Source organism: Zonotrichia leucophrys, chromosome 23 (genome assembly GCF_028769735.1).
Source record: "Zonotrichia leucophrys gambelii isolate GWCS_2022_RI chromosome 23, RI_Zleu_2.0, whole genome shotgun sequence".
In the NCBI taxonomy this organism is placed as follows: domain Eukaryota; kingdom Metazoa; phylum Chordata; class Aves; order Passeriformes; family Passerellidae; genus Zonotrichia; species Zonotrichia leucophrys.
In genome coordinates, this window is record NC_088192.1 from 1930121 (window position 1) to 1952399 (window position 22279).

At 57.8% G+C, this 22279-nt stretch overlaps 2 protein-coding genes across 2 annotated transcripts; both read left to right on the plus strand.

Moving 5' to 3' along the window:
- The first annotated feature begins 872 nt into the window (after positions 1-872).
- Positions 873-2355, plus strand: FAM167B (family with sequence similarity 167 member B). The gene is made up of 2 exons (XM_064731699.1): positions 873-1157; positions 1705-2355. The coding sequence occupies exons 1-2, from the start codon at positions 873-875 to the stop codon at positions 1966-1968; spliced, it is 549 nt and encodes a 182-aa protein (XP_064587769.1). The 3' UTR covers positions 1969-2355.
- A 2612-nt stretch (positions 2356-4967) lies between these two features.
- LCK (LCK proto-oncogene, Src family tyrosine kinase) lies at positions 4968-22035 on the plus strand. The gene is made up of 14 exons (XM_064731757.1): positions 4968-5186; positions 6390-6482; positions 11657-11763; positions 11864-11945; positions 12068-12158; positions 12249-12347; positions 13268-13371; positions 13460-13609; positions 14889-15041; positions 16695-16874; positions 18105-18181; positions 18282-18435; positions 19678-19809; positions 21261-22035. Exons 3-14 carry the CDS (start codon positions 11662-11664, stop codon positions 21461-21463), a joined length of 1527 nt encoding a protein of 508 aa, XP_064587827.1. The 5' UTR covers positions 4968-5186; positions 6390-6482; positions 11657-11661; the 3' UTR covers positions 21464-22035.
- The last annotated feature ends 244 nt before the right edge of the window (positions 22036-22279 follow it).

Genomic DNA, 22279 nt, shown 5'->3' on the forward strand with positions numbered 1-22279 from the left:
GGCCCGGCCCGGCCCGGCTGGCGGATGTCGGGTTTAAGGTGGCCCGGCCCGGCTCGGCCCGGATGAGGGAGGCGATGCCCGGGCTGGGTTTGGGGCTGAGTTTGGGGTCAGGTTTGGGGTCCCTGCGTGCGGTGCCACAGCGAGGGGACACGGGAGGAGCCGTGGGAGGGGACATCGTGGGGACAACGGGAATGGGGAGTGGAGCGGGGGGAACAGAAGGGGATTTTGGGGACAATCTGGGGAGCTTGGAGGGCATGAGGGTGGGCAGGTGAGACCCCCGAGCCACCCCCGCTGCCCCTGGAGCCCTGCGGGCACGGGGAGGTGACACGGGACAGACCCGGACGCGGCTCCACCTTAAGGTCCCGTCCGGGTGCGGGACCCCGGCTGCCTCCCCGGCCACCCCCCCCGGTTCTTTTTCCTTCCTCGGGTTTTTTTTGGGCCCCCCCAAGACGCGGGGAGGGGCGGATGGGACCGGGGATAAATCATTAAATCATTAAATCAATCATTAAATCATTCCCGCTCCTCAGCGCCCGGTGACGGCTCCGTCCGGGAACGGGGAGGCTCCTCCCGGGCGGAGACAATGATGTTAAAAAAGAAAAGAAAAGGAAAAAAAAATAAAGCAAAGTAAAAAAAAATTAAAATTAAAAAACCAACAACACAAGAAGCCAAAAATACTCCTCTAGATAAGGAAATTCATAAGGAAATTCCTGCCCATCGGATTTGTCCTCCAGGGGTGGATAAATAGCCGGGAACCGGGCGCAGCTGGGGCAGGGAGTGGGGCAGGGTGGTCGCGGGCAGGGCGGGGCCTTCATCCACCCGTGGGCGCAGAAATCAGCGCGGATTTTGGGGTCCGGGCTCTGCTTTATCCCACCATGGCCTTGAGCCAGCTGAAATTCAAGGAACTGGGCGAGGAGGAGCCCACCTGGGAGCAGGAGAACCTGGAGAGCCTCAAGGCGCTGGCGGCCAAGCTGAAGCTGCAGACGCGCCGACCCTCGTACCTGGAGTGGGAGGCGCGGGTGAGGGGGCAGCGCTGGGGCACCCCCGGGGGCACCCCCGGGCCAGGGCAGAGCCCCCCGCACCCCCGGCAGCGGCAGCCGGGGGGCGTTTGTGGCTTTGCCACCCTGGAGGCGGCCTTGGAGTGGCTCAGGACGGAGCTGGTGAGTGGGACGGGGACAGGGAGCGGTGGGGACACCGCGGGGTGAGGGGGTCTGGGCATCTCTGCCAACCTCGCTGGGTGGGCACGGATTGGATTTTCCCCAGGGTTTTGTGGCTCTGCGGTGTCACAGCTCTGTCCCTGACCCCTCACGGCACCGGCTTTGCCAACATGGCGGCTGCTCTGGAGTGGCACGGGGACAGGGAGCGGTGGGGACACCGTGCCCATCACCACCAGGCACAGCAGGGCGAGGGGGTCTGGGCATCTCTGCCAACCTCGCTGGGTGTGCAGGGATTGGATTTTCCCGAGAGTTTTGTGGTTCTGCGGTGCCACAGCTCTGCCCCTGACCCCTCACGGCACCGGGGGTGGTGGCCTTGTGGCTGTCACCCCCTCCTGCTGCTCTGGGGGTGGCACAGAGGGCACGATCTCAGCCGTGGCCGTGCCCAGCCTGGCACCGCGGACGCATCGCGGGGTTTGTGCCCTGGCCGAGCGCCATCCCCGCTGCCCGGGCACCGATCCCGCTGCTCCATGGCCGTTCCCTGTGCCCGCAGCGGGAGATGCAGGCCCTGGACCAGCGGCTGGCGCAGCAGCTGATGCGGCTGCGGGCGCGGCTGCACCGGCTCAAGGTGGAGCAGGCCTGCCACCAGCACAAGGAGATGCTGGACGACGCCACCTTCGGCCTCGAGGGCTGCGAGGAAGACTCGGATCTGCTGTGCACCATCCCGCCCAAGGCCGCCTTCCTGCTCTCCACGCCGCTCAAGCACATCGGGGTCACCCGCATGAACATCAACTCCCGCCGCTTCTCGCTGTGCTGAGCCCGGGGCAGCGACGGGGTTTGGGGACTGAGGGACTGGGGCAGGACGTGCTGTCCCCAGGGTGGTGACATGCGGCGGTGGCACCGGAGTGTCACCATCCCTGTGGGTGTCACCATCCCCGGGGCACAGGAATGTCACCATCGTCTCCAGAGCATGGTAATGTCACCATCCCCACTGGCACCGGAATGTCACCATCCCCATGGGTGTCACTATGCCACCATGGGCATCGAAGTGTCACCATCCCTGTGGGTGTCACCATCCCCGGGGCACGGGAATGTCACCATCATCTCCAGAGCATGGTAATGTCACCATCCCCACTGGCACCGGAATGTCACCATCCCCATGGGTGTCACCATGCCACCATGGGCATGGGAGTGTCACCATCCCCATGGGCACTTGTGTGTCGCCATCCCCATGGATGTCACCCTCCCCGATGAGCATGGGAATGTCACCATTCCTATGGGTGTCACCATGCCACCATGGGCACGGGCATGTCACCATCCCCCCCATGACATGAGAGTGTCACCATCCCCATGGGGAATGGCAATGTCACCATCCCCATGGGCACCCGAGTGTCACCATCCCCTTGGGTGTCACCATCACTGAGGGACACAGGAGTGTCACCCTCTCCCCCGGGACACGGGAATGTCACCATCCCCACAGGGCATGGGAATGTCACCATCCCCATGGGTGTCACCATCCCCTTGGGGGCACGGGAATGTCACCATCATCCCCGGGCATGGGAATGTCACTATCCCTCCATGGGCATGGGAGTGTCACCATCCCCATGGGTGTCACCATCCCCATGGGCACAGGAGTGTCACCATCCCCATGGGTGTCACCATGCCACCATGGGCACGGGAGTGTCACCATCCTCCCCATGACATGGGAGTGTCACCATCCCCATGGGGAATGGCAATGTCACCATCCCCTTGGGTGTCACCATCACTGAGGGACACAGGAGTGTCACCATCTCCCTTGGGACACGGGAATGTCACCATCCCCTCCAGAGCTTGGGAATGTCACCATCATCCCCGGGCATGGGAATGTCACTATCCCTCCATGGGCATGGGAGTGTCACCATCCCCATGGGTGTCACCATCCCCATGGGCACAGGAGTGTCACCATCCCCCCAGGCATGGCAATGTCACCATCCCCATGGGTGTCACCATCACCATGGGCACTGTGATTGTCACCATCCCCCCAGGCATGGCAATGTCACCATCCCCATGGGCATGGGAGTGTCACCATCCCCATGGGTGTCACCATCCCCATGGGTGTCACCGTCCCCATGGGCACAGCAGTGTCACCATCCCCCCGGGGCATTTTGGGGCCCGTCCCCGGCGCTGTTGGGGTTCAGCCCCGTGGGCAATGTGGGGTTCAGGCTCTGAGGTGCAATAAAAGCAGCCGAGGCTCAGAGCCGATGGCTTTTCCTTATCGGCGCCCCCAGATGTGACAGCCGCCCTCTTTCCGTGCCGGTGACACCTCCAGGTGGCTGTGACTTCCACAGGCCGCGGGTGAAGCAGTGCCAGGGGAGCCTTGGGGATCATTTGGATCATTTTGGGGCCGCTCCTCCCTGCAGGGACACGAGCAGAGCCCCAACGTGTCCCCGAGGTGCCACATCCCCCCCACTTTGTCACCTCTGCGCTTCCTGCCTGCGCCTGCGGCTTCCCGCCCCATCAAAGCAGCCAGCACAATGTCACAATGTCGCTGTGGTTGTTGTACCCAAAACAGCGCTGCCACCCCCCCGGGGGGCACCGCGGGTCCCCTTGGGCCCGGTCCGTGTCACCGCGGCTCTCAGGGCAGCGGTGGCACGGTGGTGACACAAAGGTGACAGAGCAAGGGGGCTCTGAGCAGTGTCCTGCAGCACAGAGGGGACATTGGGGCACATGGAGGAGGGTGGCAGTGCCAGGAGGGGACACTGGGGTGGGGCAGGGACGGCCAGGCTGGCACAGAGGGGACAGTGCGGGGACAGAGCAGGGACAGAGGGGACAGTGCGGGGACAGAAGGGGACAGCAAAGGGATAGTGCAGGGACAGAGGGGACACTGGGGCACATGGAGGAGGGTGGCAGTGCCAGGAGGGGACACTGGGGTGGGGCAGGGACGGCCAGGCTGGCACAGAGGGGACAGTGCAGGGACAGCGCAGGGACAGAGGGGACAGTGCAGGGACAGAGGGGGACAGAGGGGACAGTGCAGGGACAGTGTAGGGACAGAGGGGACATTGGGGCACATGGAGGAGGGTGGCAGTGCCAGGAGGGGACACTGGGGTGGGGCAGGGACCGCCAGGCTGGCACAGAGGGGACAGCGGGGACAGTGCAGGGACAGAGGGGACAGTGCAGGGACAGTGTAGGGACAGAGGGGACACTGGGGCACATGGAGGAAGGTGGCAGTGCCAGGAGGGGACACTGGGGTGGGGCAGGGACGGCCAGGCTGGCACAGAGGGGACAGTGCAGGGACAGAGGGGACACTGGGGTGAAGCGGGGGCAGCACAGGGGCAGGGCAGGGACAGTGTAGGGACAGAGGGGACACTGGGGCACATGGAGGAGGGTGGCAGTGCCAGGAGGGGACACTGGGGTGGGGCAGGGACGGCCAGGCTGGTACAGAGGGGACAGCACAGGGGCAGGGCAGGGACAGAAGGGGACAGCACAGGGACAGAGCGGGACAGAGGGAACAGAGGGGACAGAGGGGACAGAGGGGACAGAGCAGGGACAGAAGGGAACAGAGGGGACAGCGCAGGGACAAAGGGGACAGAGGGGGACAGAGGGGCGCTGGCAGCAGTGCCACCCCCTCCGCGTGCCCTGCCAGGGGCCCGGCGGTGGCAGGAAGCCATCGGGGTTTGTCACTCGCTGCTCTTGCGGTCGGGGGCGAGCTGAGAGCGGCTCCGGGCTCCTCTCGGCTCCGCTCATGCGGCGGAAACCGGAGCGAGGCGGGGACAGCGGCGGCGCGGCCGGGCCGGGGGCTCCGCTCCCCAAAACACCCGGGGGGCTCCGAGCCCCAAAACACCCGGGGGGCTCCGCTCGGCGCCCCAAAAGCATCGAAGGACTCCGCTCTGCTCCCCGAAAGGATCGAGGGGATCATCTCTGCACCCCAAAAGATCCGGGGGGCTCCGCTCCGCACCCCACAAGGTTCGAGGGGCTCCGCTTTGCACTCCATAAGGCTCGGGGGGATCCTCTCCGCACCCCAAAAGGCTCGAGGGACTCCGCTCTGCACCCCACAAGGTTAGAGGGGCTCCTCTCTGCATCCCTCCCGGCTTGAGGGGATCCTCTGTGCACCCCAAAAGGACCGCGAGGATCCTCTCTGCACCCCACAAGGCTCGGGGGGATCCTCTCCGCATCCCAAGAGGTTCGAGGGGCTCCTCTCTGCACCCCAAAATACCCGGGGGGCTCCGCTTTGCACCCCAAAAGGCTCGGGGAACTCTGCTTTTCACCCCGCCTGGGTTGGGGGGATCCTCTCTGCACCCCAAAAGGATCGGGGGGCTCCGCTTTGCACCCCAAGCTCGAAGGTCTCTCGACCACACGTCGGGACTCTGCTCTGCTCCCCATAAAGTTCGGGGGGCTCCTCTCCGCACCCCACAAGGTTTTGGGGGCTCCTCTCCGCACTTCGCGAGGCTTGAAGGACTCTGCTCTGCACCCCAAAAGGCTCGGGGGGCTCAGCTTTGCACCCCTAAAAGGATCGTGGGGCTTCTCTCTGCATCCCGCCTGGCTTGGGGGGCTCCTCTGTGCACCCCAAAAGGCTTCGGTGACTCTGCTCTGCACCCCAAAAGGACCGGGGGGCTCCACTCTTCACTCCATAAGGTTTGAAGGACTCCTCTCTGCACCCCAAAAGGATCGGGGGGCTCCGCTTTGCACCCCAAAAGGCTCGAAGGGATCCTCTCCGCACCCCACAAGGTTTTTGGGGGATCCTCTTCTCACCCCATAAGGTTCGGGAGGCTTCTTTCCGTACCCCGAAAGGCTTGAGGGACTCCGCTCTGCACCCCAAAAGGATCGGGGGGATCCTCTCTGCATCCCGCCTGGCTTGGGGGGATCCTCTCTGCACCCCAAAAGGATCAGGGGGGCTCCGCTTTGCACCCCAAAAGGCTCGAAGGGATCCTCTCCGCACTCACCCGGCTTGAAGGACTCTGCTCTGCACCTCACAAGGCTTGGGGGGACCCTCTCTGCACCCCACAAGGTTTTGGGGGATCCTCTTCGCACCCCATAAGGCTTGGGGGGCTCCTCTCGACTTCACGAGGCTTCAAGGACTGCCTGCACCAAGCTCGGGGGCTCGCTTGCACCCCTAAAAGGATCGGGGGCTTCTCTGCATCCCACCTGGCTTGGGGGTCTCTGTGCACCCAAAGGCTTCGGTGACTTGCTCTGACCCAAAAGGTCGGGGGCTCCACTCTTCACTCCATAAGGTTTGAAGGACTCCTCTCTGCACCCCAAAAGGATCGGGGGGCTCCTCCCGGGCTGCCGAGGATGAGGAGGATGTGACGGGCAGGACATGGCTCAGTGACAGCGGCCGCTCCTTGTCCAACCCAGGTGAGAGCCGGGGAGGTTTGGGGGGCACCCGGGGGGTTTGGGGGGTACCGGGGGGGTTTGGGGGGATGGGAATGGGGGTTCGGGTTGGTTCCGAGCCAGGCTGGGCTCTGCGTCCCTCTGGGACATCCCTGGCCCAGTTTGGGGGTTCAGGCGCTCAGAAATTCCCATTTTTGGTGCCCAGTTTGGGGCTTCAGGTCCTCAGAAATCCCCATTTTTGGTGCCCAATTTGGGGCTTAGGCACTCAGAAATTCCCATTTTTGGTGCCCAATTTGGGGTTCATGCACTCAGAAATTCCCATTTTTGGTGCCCAATTTGGGGCTCCAGGCACTCAGAAATTCCCATTTTTGGTGCCCAATTTTGGATTTCAGGTGCTCAGAAATCCCCATTTTTGTTGCCTAATTTGTGGCTTAGGCACTCAGAAATTCCCATTTTTGGTGCCCAGTTTGGGGTTCAAGCACTCAGAGATTCCCATTTTTAGTGCCCAATTCCCATTTTTGGTGCCCAATTTGGGCTTCAGGCACTCAGAAATTCCCATTTTTGGTGCCCAATTTTGGGCTTCAGGCACTCAGAAATTCCCATTTTTGGTGCCCAATTCCCATTTTTGGTGCCCAGTTTTGGGTTTCAGGTGCTCAGAAATTCCCATTTTTGGTGCCCAATTTGCGGCTTCAAGCACCCAGAAATTCCCATTTTTGGTGTCCAGTTTGGGAAATTCCCATTTTTACTGCCCAATTTGGGGCTTCAGGCTCCCAGAAATTCCCACTTTTGGTGCCCAATTTTGGATTTCAGGCACTCAGAAATTCCCATTTTTGGTGCCCAATTCCCATTTTTGGTGCCCAATTCCCATTTTTGGTGCCCAATTTTGGATTTCAGGCACTCAGAAATTCCCATTTTTGGTGCCCAATTCCCATTTTTGGTGCCCAATTTTGGATTTCAGGTGCTCAGAAATTCCCATTTTTGGTGCCCAATTCCCATTTTTGGTGCCCAATTCCCATTTTTGGTGCCCAATTCCCATTTTTGGTGCCCAATTTGGGTTTCAGGTGCTCAGAAATTCCCATTTTTGCTGCTGGCTCATTGCCCTGCTGCAGTGTCACCCTTGGGGACACGGCCCTGGTGGCCCTGCCAGGCTGTGCCACCCCTGGGTGCCCACCCAGAGGGTTCACATCTGGCTCACATCTGGCTCGAGGTGCCATGGGGACAGCTCAGATTTCACCCTGGTGACAACGGTGACAAACCAGCAGGGCCACGTGGACGGAAGGGACAGCACAGGACAGCACAGAGACCCCAAACTCAGATTAAAAAACCCCAAAAATTCAAACCCACACCTGGCACAGCCACCCCTGCCAGCACAAAGAAATTCAGTTGCACCGACAAAACACAAAAAACCAACTTCAAACACTCTTTTTTGGGGTTTTTTTATTTTTTTGTTTTTTTTTTTTCTCGTGAAACGGCTGCTGGGTGGAAATTACGCTGTGGCTTGGGGCTGGGAGAGAAAAAAGCACAAAAAAATAGCAGCACCTCCCTGCTCAGCATGGGAGGAAAAAACAGAAAAACAGCTCCTGGAGGGGTTTGAGGGGCTCTGGGGGTGGATTTGGGATTTCTCAGCTGTTCTTTAGCTCTGGGTAAGAAATGTGGGCACTTTAATGTTGTTCTGGTCCTTAAAAGTTGAGTTTAAGCTGGGTTCTGCTCAGAAAAGTCCTCAAAATGTTGGCGAATTTTGAATTTTTACTCTCCTGGTTACCTGGATGAGATGTGGGCACTTTGCCGCTGTTCTGGTCCTTAAAAGTTGAGTTTAAGCTGGGTTCTGCTCAGAAAAGTCCTCAAAATGTTGGTGAAATTTGGATTTTTTGGCTTTTCTGGTTACCTGGATGAGATGTGGGCACTTTGCTGCTGTTTTGGTCCATAAAATCTGAGTTTGAGCTTTGTCCTGCTCAAAAAAGTCCTCAAAATGTTGGTGAAATTTGGATTTTTTGCTTTTCTGGTTACCTGGATGAGATGTGGTCGATCTTGGTGGTGCTGGGAGTTGTAAGGGAAGAGTCTGAAAAAGGGACCCCAAACCCTCCTTAGGGACCCCAAACCCTCCTTGGGGACCCCAAAACCTCCTTAAGGACCCCAAACCCTTCTTGGGGACCCCAAACCCTCCTTGGGGACCCCAAACCCTCCTTAGAGACCCTAAAACCTCCTTAGGGACCCCAAACCATCCTTGGGGACCCCAAACTCTCCTTAAGGACCCCAAACCCTCTCTGGGGACCCCAAACCCTCCTTAGAGACACCAAACCCTTCTTAGGAACCCCAAACCCTCCTTAGAGACCCTAAAACCTCCATGGGGACCCCAAACCATCCTTGGGGACCCCAAACCTTCCTTAGGGACCCCAAACCCTCCTTAAGGACCCCAAACCCTTCTTAGGAACCTTAAACCCTCTCTGGGGACCCCAAACCCTCCTTAGGGACACCAAACTCTCCTTAAGGACCCCAAACCCTTCTTGGGGACCCCAAACCCTCCTTAGGGACACCAAACACTCCTTAAGGACCCTAAACCCTCCATGGGGACCCCAAAACCTCCTTAGGAACCCCAAACCATCCTTGGGGACCCCAAACCCTCCTTAGAGACCCTAAAACTTCCATGGGGACTCCAAACCCTTCTTGGGGAGCCCAAACCCTCCCTGGGGACCCCAAACCCTCCTTAAGGAGCCCAAACCCTTCTTGGGGACCCCAAATCCCCCCTGGGCACCCCAAATTCTCACAGGGGGCACAGCTGGGGCTGTGACACACCTGGGCTGGCAGGAGGTGACAAAACCCTGCGGAAGTCACACCCGGGACGAATCCTGGCCCCGTGGGCGTGGGAGGATTCTGCAGAAGAGACTTTTCCGGGGCCCACGCGCCGCTGCCGGGGTTGGTGGCACGCTCAGCGTTTTGGGAAGGCCAGAGGTGCCCGGGGTTGTGCCACGCTCAGCGTTTTTGGGAAGGCCAGAGGTGCCCGTGGGGTTTGTGCCATGCTCAGCACTCTCAGGAATGCCAGAGGTGCCCAGATTTGTGCCATGCTCAGCACTCTCAGGAAAGCCATAAGTGCCCATGGTGTTTGTGCCACACTCAGTGTTCTCACCCAGAGGTGCCCACGAGGTTTGTGCCACTCTCAGTGTTCTCAGGAAGGCCAGAGGTGCCCACAGGGTTTGTGCCATGCTCAGCACTCTCAGCAAGGCCAGAGGTGCCCAGATTTGTGCCACACTCAGCGTTTTTGGGAAGGCCAGAGGTGCCCGGGGTTGTGTCACACTCAGTGTTCTCAGGAAGGTCAGAGGTGCCCATGGGGTTTGTGCCATGCTCAGTGTTTTTAGGAATGCCAAAGGTGCCCAGATTTGTGCCATGCTCAGCACTTTCAGGAATCCCAGAGGTGCCCAGATTTGTGCCACACTCAGTGTTTTTGGAAGCCAGAGTGCCCAGGGTTGTGAGTCAGCGTCTCACCAGGTGCCCACGGGTTTTGTGCCACTTCGTGTTTTGGAATCCAGAGGATGGTGGCCCATGGGGTTTGTGCCACTCTCGCGTTTTTGGGAACCAGAGGTGCCCGGGTTTGTGCCAAGCTCAGTGTGGTTTTTGAATAGGTCCCACAGGTGCCTAGGTTTGTGCCATGCTTAGCGTTTTAGGAAGGCCATAAGTGCCCAGGTTTGTGCCATGCACAGCACTTTCAGAATCCAGAGTTGCCTGTTTGTGCCACTCTCAGTGTTTTTGGGAAGGCCAGAGGTGCCAGGGTTGTGCATGCTCATTTTTTGGGAAGGCCAGAGGTGCCCAGATTTGTGTCACACTCAGTGTTCTCAGGAAGGCCAGAGGTGCCCGTGGGGTTTGTGCCACTCTCGGTGTTTTTGGGAATCCCAGAGGTGCCCATGGGTTTTGTGCCATGCTCAGTGTTTTTAGGAATGCCAAAGGTGCCCAGATTTGTGCCATGCTCAGTGTTTTGACGCAGAGGTGCCCATGGAGTTTATGCCACACTCAGCACTCTCGGAATCCAGAGGTGCCCCGGTTTGTGCCACTCTCAGTGTTTTGAGGGAACTGGCCAGAGGTGCCCGTGGGGTTTGCAGAGCTCCCGACAAAGGTGCCCACGCCCCGGTGGCACTGCGGTGTCACCACGGCCAAGGCTCGGGGGCGTTGCAGGACTGGGGGTTCAGGAGCACCCCTGGTGCAGCAGGAACGGGGCTGGGTGTGCAGAGGATGGGAATTTGTAGGAAAAGCAGTTTGGATGTGCCCACGTTGGGCTGTGAGGGGATTTTAGGGTCGGGGAGGTGCTTGCCCAGCCAGAGCTCGTTAAAGCAGAGCTGCAGGAGCGTGCTAATTAATTGCTAATGGGATGTTAATGAGGAGGTTGTTATGTGCAGGGAGAGCAGAGGGATCGGCCCCAGAGCGGCACGGCGGGGAGGAGCTGGCACAGAGGAGCCTCAGGCTGGGCACTAATTGCCTTCAGTGGTTTAATTAACGGAGGCAGGATAAATTAGGGGGAAATAACGGCTGGTGAGGGAGTCAGGGAATGGCCCTGGGATGGATGGAGGGATGGATGGATGATGGATGGATGATGGATGGATCCATGGATGGATCCATGGATGGATGGATGATGGATGGATCCATGGATGGATGGACCCATGGATGGGTGGATGGATGGATGGAAGGTCCATGGATGGATGGATGGATGGATGGATGGATGGATCCATGGATGGATGGATGGATGATGGATGGATGGATGGATCCATGGATGGATGAATGGATGGATGGATGGATGGAGGGATGGAGGGATGGATGGAGGGATGGATCCATGGATCCATGGATGGATGGCTCCATGGATGGATGGATGGATGGATGGATGGATGGATGGATGGAGGATGGAATGGAGGATGGACCCATGATGGATGGATCCATGGATGGATGGATGGAGGGATCCATGAATGGATGGATGGATCCATGGATGGATGGAGATGGATGGAAGGCCATGGATGGATGATGAATGGATGGAGCCATGGATGGTGGATGAATGTGAATCCATGGATGGATGGATGGATGGATCCATGGATGGATGGATGGATGGAAGGTCCATGGATGGATGGACGGATGCAGGAATGAGGATGAGCTCATTCCTGAACTGGAGCATGAGGACAGCCAGCAATGGGGTTGCCCTGTGTCACCCGTGTCCCCCACAGCCACCATGGGCTGCTGCTGCAGCTCGGACTATGACGAGGACTGGATTGAGAACATCGACATCTGTGAGCACTGCAATTACCCCATCGAGCCCGACAGCAAGCGCCAGGTGAGCAGGGGGTGACAGACCCCGATCCCGGTGCCCAAACCCCCCCAGAGGTGCCCAAACCCCCCGAGCCGGGGGCTCACCAGCTCCTGTCCCCTGGCAGAGGCTGATCCGCAACGGCTCCGAGGTGCGAGACCCCCTGGTGTCCTACGAGTCCTCGTCCCCTCCGTGCTCCCCCATGCAAGGTGAGGCATGGCTGTGGCCTGGGGGGGCTGTGACACCCCCAGAGCGGTCACTGCCACCCCAGAGCGGTCACTGCCACCCCAGAGCGGTCACTGCCACTCTGTCCCTGCTCTTGTCCCCACAGAGAAGCTGGTGGTGGCCCTGTACAACTACGAGCCCAAGCACGACGGGGACCTGGGGCTGCGCAAGGGGGAGAAGCTGCGAGTGCTGGAAGAGTGAGGAACCCCAGAGGGGCTGGGGGGTGTCAGTGAGGGTCTGGGGGGCTCATTGAGGGTCTGGGGTCTCACTGAGCTCTGTCCCTGCAGGAATGGGGAGTGGTGGAAGGCGCAGTCGCTCACCACGGGCCAGGAGGGGCTGATCCCACACAACTTCGTGGCCTTGGTGAACAGCCTGGAGCCCGAGCCGTGAGTGGGGATGGAGAGGGTGGTGAGGGATGGATGGATGGATGGATGGATGGATGGATCCATGGATGGATGGATGGATGGATGGATTAATGGGAGGATCCATGGATGGGATGGATGCATCCAGGGATGGATGGATGGATGGATGGATGGATGGATGATGGATGATGAATGGATCCATGGATGGATGGATGGACAGATCCATGGAGAGATGGATCCATGATGGATGGATGATAGATGATGGATGGATTTCTCCATGGATGGATGGATGCATCCAGGGATGGATGGATGGATGGATGATGGATGATGAATGGATCCATGGATGGATGGACGGATGGATGGATGGATGGATGGATAGATAGATAGATAGATAAAGGGATGGATGGATGGATGGATGGATGGATGATGAATGGATGAATGGATGGATGATGGATGGATGGATGGATCCATGGAGAGATGGATGATGGATGGATGGATGGATCCATGAAGAGATGGATGATGGATGGATGGACAGATCCATGGAGAGATGGATCCATGATGGATGGATGATAGATGATGGATGGATGGATTTCTCCACGGATGGATGGATGCATCCAGGGATGGATGGATGGATGGATGGATAGATAGATAGATAGATAGATAGACAGATAAAGGGATGGATGGATGGATGGATGGATGGATGGATGGATGGATGGATGGATGGATGGATGATGGATGATGAATGGATCCATGGATGGACAGATCCATGGAGAGATGGATCCATGATGGATGGATGATAGATGATGGATGGATGGATTTCTCCATGGATGGATGGATCCCCGGATATGCCCCAGTGGGATCTGAGCCCTGGGAAGGAGCCTGCAGCACTCCACAAATCCCCAGGGCTCGGTTCCCCTGTGCCCTGACCCTGCCCCGTTCCCCAGGTGGTTCTTCAAGAACATCAGCCGCAAGGACGCCGAGCGGCAGCTCCTGGCCTCGGGCAACACCCACGGCTCCTTCCTCATCCGCGAGAGCGAGACCTCCAAAGGTGCCACCTGTGGGTCCCCAGGAGGGCTCAGGAGGGCTCGGGGGTCCCCAGGAGGGCTCGGGGGTCCCACGCGTGTCCCCGTCCCCAGGCTCGTACTCGCTGTCCGTGCGGGACCTGGACGAGAGCCAGGGAGAGACGGTGAAGCACTACAAGATCCGGAACATGGACAACGGCGGCTTCTACATCTCCCCCCGCGCCCCCTTCGGCAGCCTCAGGGAGCTGGTGCAGCACTACACACGTGGGAACGGGAACGGGAACGGGGCGGGAATGGGGCGGGAATGGGAACGGGAATGGGGCGGGAATGGGAATGGGAACGGGAATGGGGTGGGGTGGGAAAGGGAATGGGGCGGGAATGGGGTGGGGTGGGATGGGATGGGATGGGATGGGATGGGGTGGGGTGGGACGGGATGGGATGGGATGGGATGGGGCGGGAATGGGATGGGATGGGATGGGACAGGACAACATGGGACAAGATGAAATGGGAATGGAAGAGAATTGGATCGGGTGGAACACGATGGAATTGGAATGGGATAAGATAGGAATAGGAGAGAATAAGAGGGGATGGGATGGGATGGGATGGGATGGGATGGGATGGGATGGGATGGGATGGGATGGGATGGGATGGGATGGGATGGGATGGGATGGGATGGGATGGAATGGGATGGGATAGAAAAGTTGTGGGATGGGATGGGAAGGGAGTGGGATGGCACAGGATGGAACGGGGAAGGGTGTTACGGGATGAAATTAAATGGGAATGGGACAGAATTGGATGGAGTAGAAAATGATGGAATGGGAATGGGACAGGATGGGGTGGGGATGGGATTGGATTGGAGGGGATGGCGCCGAACAGGATAGAATGGGACAGGACGGGATAAAAAAGCTGTGGGATGGGACAGGATGGGATGGGATGGGATGGGGCAGGGTGTTATGGGACAAGATGAAATGGGGATGGAGGAGAATTGGATGGAGTGGAACAGGATGGGATGGGAATGGGATGGGATGGGGATGGGATGGGATGGGATGGGATGGGATGGGATGGGATGGGATGGGATGGGATGGGATGAATAGGAAAGTTGTGGGATGGGATGGGAAGGGAGTGGGATGAGACAGGACAGGATGGGATGGGGCGGGGTTATGGGACAAGGTGAAATGGGAATGGAAGAGAATTGGATGGGGTGCAACACAGTGGAATGGGATAGGATGAGATAAGATGGGAATAGGAGAGAATAAGAGGGGATGGTACAGGATGGGATGGCATCAAACAGGATGGGATGGGATAGGATGGCATAAAAAAGTTGTGGGATGGGATGGGAAGGCAGTGGGATGAGACAGGACAGGATGGAATGGGGCAGGGTTATGGGACAAGATGAAATGGGAATGGAAGAGAAGAGAATTGAATGGGGTGGCACGGGATGGCACGGGATGGGACGAGCAGGACCCGCTGCTCCCGGTGCCCCAGCCCAGCCCTGGCTGTGCCGGGTGCTGGCGCTGGCCCAGCTCTGCCTCCCCGTGCCCAGGCAGCTCCGACGGGCTGTGCTGCCGCCTGGGCAAGCCGTGCCAGACGCAGAAGCCGCAGAAGCCGTGGTGGCAGGACGAGTGGGAGGTGCCGCGGGAGTCGCTGAAGCTGGTGGAGAAGCTGGGAGCGGGGCAGTTCGGAGAGGTCTGGATGGGTGAGTCAGGGGGAAACTGAGGCACCAGGGCGAGCAGCGGGATCCTCCAGCCGGGATCTCCCACTCTGGACAGTTCAAAGGTGGACATTTCACTTAAAATGGATCTCTACTTGAGAAAATTTCTGCTCTGCAGTTTTCAAACCACAGACTTACTCAAAGATGTACATTTTGCTTAAATCCAAATGGATTTCTACCCTAGAAAATTTCTACTCTGTAGTTATCAAACTACAGACTTGACTTAACTCAAAGATGTACATTTCACTTAAATCAAAACGGATCTCTACTCTAGAAAATTTATACTCTCTAGTTTTCAAACTACAGACTTAAAGAAGGACATTTCACCTAAATCAAAATGGATTTCTACTCTAGAAAATTTCTGCTCTGCGGTTTTCAAACTACAGACTTAAAGATGCACATTTCACCTAAATCAAAATGGATTTCTACTCTAGAAAATTTCTACTCTGTAGTTTTCAAACTACAGACTTAAAGATGTGCATTTCACCTAAATCAAAATGGATTTCTATCAGAAAATTTATACTCTGTAGTTTTCAAACTAGACTTCAGTCAAAGATGGACATTTCACCTAAATCAAAATGGATTTCTACTCTAGAAAATTTCTACTCTATAGTTTTCAGATTTAACTCAAAGATGCACATTTCACCTAAATCAAAATGAATTTTTCCTCTAGAAAATTTCTACTCTATAGTTTTCAGCCTTAACTCAAAGATGCACATTCCACCAAAATCAAAATGGATCTCTACTCTAGAAAATTTCTGCTCTGCAGTTTCCAAACTACAGACTTAAAGATGCACATTTCACCTAAATCAAAGTGGATTTCTACTCTAGAAAATTTCTGATAATCTTTATGTTTTCAACTAACTCAAAGATGGACATTTCACCTAAATCAAAATGGATTTCTACTCTAGAAAATTTCTGCTCTGTGGTTTTCAAACTACAGACTTAAAGATGCACATTTCACCTAAATCAAAATGGATTTCTACTCTAGAAAATTTCTAAATTTCTACTCTAGTTATCAAACTACAGACTTCACTCAAAGATGCACATTTCACTGAAATGAAAATGGATTTCATCAGAAAATTTTCTCTGTGTTTTCAAACTACAGACTTAACGATGGACATTTCACCTAAATCAAAAGATTCTACTCTAGAAAATTTATACTCTGCAGTTTTCAACTTAACTCAAAGTGTACATTTCATTAAATCAAATGATCTCACTCTAGAAAATTTCTGCTCTGTGGTTTTCAAACTACAGACTTAAAGATGCGCATTTCACCTAAATCAAAACGATTTTTCTCTAGAAAATTTCTACTCTTAGTTTCACCTTAACTCAAAGATGCACATTCACAAAATGAAATGGATCTCTCTCTAGAAATTTCTACTCTAGTTTTCAAACTACAGACTTCGCTCAAAGATGTACATTTCACTTAAATCAATAGGATCTCTACTCTAGAAAATTTCTGCTCTGTGGTTTTCAAACTACAGACTTACAGATGTGCATTTCACCTAAATCAAAATGGATTTCTACTCTAGAAAATTTCTGCCGTGCCGTTTTCAAACTACAGACTTAAAGGCGTACATTTCATTTAAATCCAAATGGATTTCTACTCTAGAAAATCCCTGCTCTCGCCCCAAGGTCTGTACAACGGGCACACCAAGGTGGCAGTGAAGTGCCTCAAGGCTGGCAGCATGTCCCCCAGCGCCTTCCTGGCCGAGGCCAACCTGATGAAGAAGCTGCAGCACGCGCGGCTGGTGCGGCTCTACGCCGTGGTCACCAAGGAGCCCATCTACATCATCACCGAGTTCATGGAGAAGGGTGAGGCCACCCCGGGGGGCTCCAGGGGCTGCTCCGGCCTTGGGGATGTGGCCATGGAGGTCTGGGGGTTTGAGGCTGGGAAGGGTCTTTGGGGTAAAGCTCAAGCTGGGAAAAATTTCCGTTTAAACTGGAAGAGTGATGTGTGCTGGGCATTGTCCTGGGAAGGGTGACAGAGCTGGGGTTTGTCCCTTGGGCACTAAAATCTGGGGTGGCCAATGGTGGGCATTGTCCTGGCAATGGTGACAGAGCCTGGGGTGGTTCTTGTGGCACAAAATGGGTCCTGGGCATTGTGCTGGCAGGGGTGACCAATCTTAGAGTGGTCCCTAAAACCCGGGTTGACCTGAAACATGGGTGTCCTGTGGCAGTGGTCCTGCTGGCAAGGGTGACCAATCTTAGAGTGGTCCCTGTGGCCCAAATTGGGTCATGGGCATTGTCCTGGCAATGGTGACAGAGCCTGGGGTGGTCCTTGTGGCACAAAGTGGGTCATGGGCATTGTCCTGGCAATGGTGACCAAGCCTGGGCTCCTGTGGTCCTAAAACCATGGGATGCCTCAGTTCCAATCTTGGGTGGGCCTTGGCAAAGGTGGGCATTAGCTGGGGATGGTAAAACCTGGGGTTGACCCAACTGAGTTCTGGCATTATCTGGAGGAATGACCAAGCCTTGGGTGGTCCCTATGCCACCCAAATTGGGTCCTGGGCATTGTCCTGGCAAGGGCGACAAATCTTAGGGGATTCTTGTGGCCCAAAATGTGTCCTGGGCATTGTCCTGGCAGGAATAACCAACCCTGGGGTGACCCAAAATGAGTCCTGGGCATTGTCCTGGCAGGGGTGACCAAGCCTGGGGTGGTCCCTGCCACCCAAATCTGGCGTCCTGGCGCATGGTGTCCTGTGGCAAGGGTCACATACCACTGTGCCATTGGATTCATTCCTTAAACCCTCCTGCACAGGGATGTGACTGGGCGCAGTCCTGCATGTGCAGGCTTCCAAAAACCTGGGAAAAACGGAAATCAGATTTGGGTGCAATTGTGGAAATTTGTTAATTTTTAGAGGACTTGACCACTTGAGTCTGCTCCCATGCCCTGGGGCAACTTTGCACTTTGTTTCCTCTACCAACACTTCCAAATATCCCTTTTCTTGTAGGTTTTCCTAGGTTCACCATTCCCAGAGCTTTTTTGGGGGGACAGTGTCCTTGTGACCCCCCAGGAGCTGAGAACTGCTGCTTTCATCTCAGGCAGCCTCGTGGATTTCCTCAAGACCTCGGAAGGAGTCAAGCTCAGCATCTACAAACTCCTGGACATGGCAGCTCAGGTGAGGGGGGAGCAGAGAGCTGGGGATGGAGCTGGGAGAGCTCTGCGGGGCTGGAGCCGCTAATTAACGACAGCAATTAATTAATAATCCCAAACCCCAGATCGCTGAAGGCATGGCTTTCATCGAGGCCAAGAATTACATCCACAGGGACCTGAGAGCTGCCAACATCCTGGTGTCGGACACTCTGTGCTGCAAAATCGCCGATTTCGGGCTGGCCCGGCTCATCGAGGACAACGAGTACACGGCTCGGGAGGGTGAGCCCGCCCTGCCCGGGGTCACAGGGCTTGGGGACAGCGGGACAGGGACCCTGGAGCTTGGGGACAGCGGGACAGGGACCCTGGAGCTCCAGGGCTTGGGGACATGGGGACAGGGACCCTGGAGCTCCGGAGAGCTTGGCCACAGGGCTTGGGGACATGGGGACAGGGACCTGGAGCTCCGGGAGAGCTTGGGGAATATACAGGACAGGGACCTGGCTGGAAGCTTCTGGACTGAGCTTGGGAGCATTGGGGATCAGGGACCCTGGAGCTCCAGGGAGCTGCCACAGGGCTTGGGGACAGCGGGACAGGGACCCTGGAGCTCCAGGGAGCTTGGGGACATCGGGACAGGGACCCTGGAGCTCCGGAGAGCTTGGGGACATGGGGACAGGGACCCTGGAGCTCCGGGGAGCTTGGGGACAGCGGGACAGGGACCCTGGAGCTCCAGGGAGCTGTCACAGGGCTTGGGGACAGCGGGACAGGGACCCTGGAGCTCCGGGAGCTTGGGGACATGGGGACAGGGACCCTGGAGCTTGGGGACAGCGCTACAGGGACCCTGGAGCTCCGGGGAGCTTGGGGATATCAGGACAGGGACCTTGGAGCTCCAGGGAGCTTGGGGACATCGGGACAGGGACCCGGAGCTTGGGGACATGGGACAGGGACCTTGATTGGAGCTTCCGGGAAGCTGGTGGGACATCGGGACAGGGACCCTGGAGCCCCGGGGAAGCTTGGGGACAGCGGGACAGGGACCCTGGAGCTCCAGGGAGCCGCCACGAGGCTTGGGGACATGGGGACAGGGACCCTGGAGCTCCGGAGAGCTTGGGGATATCAGGACAGGGACCCTGGAGCTCCAGGGAGCTGTCACAGGGCTTGGGGACATGGGGACAGGGACCCTGGAGCTCCAGGGAGCTTGGGGACAGCGGGACAGGGACCCTGGAGCTCCGGAGAGCTTGGGGACAGTGGGACAGGGACCCTGGAGCTCCGGGAAGCTTGGGGACATGGGGACAGGGACCCTGGAGCTCCGGGGAGCTGCAAGAGAAGAGTTCAAGGAATATTTTTCCCTTTTCCATCTCCCCCCCCGCAGCTGGAGCGGGGCTCCTGCTTTGTGTGGCTGCCACCAAAGCCAGGCTGTCCCCAGGCAGTGACAGAGCCCGGCTGGGGACAGCCCCCAGGGATTAACGCCGCGATTCCAGCTCAGCCAGGGCTCTTCATCCCCTCCCTTCCCTTTTCTCCGCTTTCCAGGAGCCAAATTCCCCATTAAGTGGACGGCGCCCGAGGCCATCAACTACGGCACGTTCACCATCAAGTCGGACGTGTGGTCCTTCGGCATCCTGCTCACCGAGATCGTCACCTACGGCCGCATCCCCTACCCAGGTCGGGCTCCTGGGGCGGCTGCGGGGCTGGCACGCCCTCGCTGTGTGTCTGTGTGTCTGTGGGTGTGTCTGTGTGTCTGTCTGTGGGTGTGTGTCTGTGTGTGTGCATGCAGCGCTGCACGCACGCCGCTGCCAGCCTGGCTCGCTGCCCAGCGGGGCTGCACCGGGCACCGCAGCCACCTGGGGAGGGGTTAGGGGGCGAAGTGGAGGTGCCCCCCAGCGGGTTTGGAGGGGGGGTGGACCGGACCCAAACTGGGTGGGATTGTTGGGCAGGGGTGACCAATCTTAGGGGGGTCCCTGCCACCCAAATTGGGTCCTGGGCATTGTCCTGGCAAGGGTGACCAATCCTAGAGTGGTCCCTGTGACCCAAATTGGGTCCTGGGCATTGTCCTGGCAGGGGTGACCAATCCTGGAGTGGTCCCTGTGACCCAAACTGGGTCCTGGGCATTGTCCTGGCAGGGGTGACCTGGGGTGGTCCCTGTGGCCCAAAATGGGTTCTGGGCATTGTCCTGGCAGGGGTGACCAATCTTAAGGGGGTCCCTGCCACCCAAAGTGGGTCCTGGGCATTGTCCTGGCAGGAATGACCAATCCTGGAGTGGTCCCTGTGACCCAAACTGGGTCCTGGGCATTGTCCTGGCAAGGGTGACAGAGCCTGGGGTGGTCCCTGTGGCCCAAAATGGGTTCTGGGCATTGTCCTGGCAGGAATGACCAGTCCTGGGGTGGTCCTTAAAACCTGGGGTGACCCAAAATAAGTCCTGGGCATTGTCCTGGCAATGGTGACGAGCCTGGGTGGTCCCTAAACTGGGGTGCCCCAAAAATGGGTCTGGGCATTGTCCTGGCAAGGGTGACAGACCTGGGTGGTCCCTGTGACCCAAATGGGTCCTGGGCATTGTCCTGGCAGGTGACCAACCTGAGGGGGTCCCTGTGACCAAATTGGGTCCTGGGTGTTGTCCGCAGAAAACATCTGGAGTGGTCCCTTGACAGACTGGGTCCTGGCTTGCCCCTTAGGGGACAACTGAGGTGATCCAGCTTGAGTCCTGGGCATTATTCTGGCAGGAATGGCCGAGCCTGGGGTGGTCCCTGCCACCCAAAGTGGGTCCTGGGCATTGTCCTGGCAGGAATGACCAAGCCTAGGGTGGTCCCTAATACCTGGGGTGACCCAAAATGAGTCCTGGGCATTGTCCTGGCAAAGGTGACTGAGCCTGGGGTGGCACCCAACACCATGGGGGTGACCCAACCTAGGTCCTGGCAGGGGTGACCAACACCAGGCTGGTCTCTGTGACATTGAGGTGCCCCAAACTGGGTCCTGGACATTGTCCTGGCAGGGATGACCAACCCTGGGGTGGTTCCTGTGACCCAAACTGGGTCCTGGCAGGGATGACCAACCCCAGGATGTCACCCCCACCACGGGGGTGACCCACCCTGACCCCCACACCGTTCCCCTCCCTGCAGGCATGACGAACCCCGAGGTGATCCAGAACCTGGAGCGGGGGTACCGCATGCCGCAGCCCGAGCACTGCCCGCCCGAGCTGTACGAGCTGATGAGGCAGTGCTGGAAGGAGAGCCCCGAGGAGCGCCCCACCTTCGACTTCCTCAGGAGCGTCCTCGAGGACTTCTTCACCGCCACCGAGGGCCAGTACCAGCAGCAGCCCTGAGCCTTGGGGGTCCCCACAGACCCCATGGACACCGCCCCGGCCTGGGCGTGAACTCTGTGAACATTTGCAGCGCTCCAGAGCTTGGGAGCAGCAGATTTGACTCCTTCAAGAGGGGCTGAGCAGACCCACAAGCGCTAGGGGATGGCACAGGGTGCCCACCTTGCTGTCCCTGCTCTTCCCTGAGGGCACATCCAGGTTCCAGCCCCTCAGCCCACTCTGTGCCCACTTCACCCCCCGGGGATGGTCAGAACAGACCCCCCCAAATCCTAAGGGATGGCAGAGGTGCCCAGAGGGTGCCCACCCTGCTGTCCTTGCTCTTCCCAGGGTTATATCCAGGCTCCGGCCCCTCAGGACTCACATCCCGGCCCCAGCCCCTCAGGGCTCCCCTCAGCCCGCCCTGAGGCGCCCCCCTCAGCCCTCAGTGATGGCAGGAACCCCCTCAGCAGCGCTGCCCACTGCACCCCTCGGCTGTGGGACGCTCCCTCTCCCTCCCAAGGTGTTTGCAGCACCTCTCCCACAATAATTTCGGGGAAATAAAGGCGTTTGCAGCGGCGGGGGCCTCGCAGGGCCGGGCTGCCATGGGGAGGGGGATGTGGGGTGATGCCCGCGGCGCACGGACCCCATTGGGGGTACACGGACTACACTCGCACCAACCCACCCCGAGGAGCCACTGGGACCCCCGGGACCCCCCTGACCCCACCGGAGCCCTGGGAGCCCCCCCAGACCCTCCCTCGGCCACCCCTTGCCTTGGGGTCCCCCCTCCCCTGGGATGGTTCAGCCCCCCTTAACCCCCCCACTCAGGGAATGGTTCCTCCC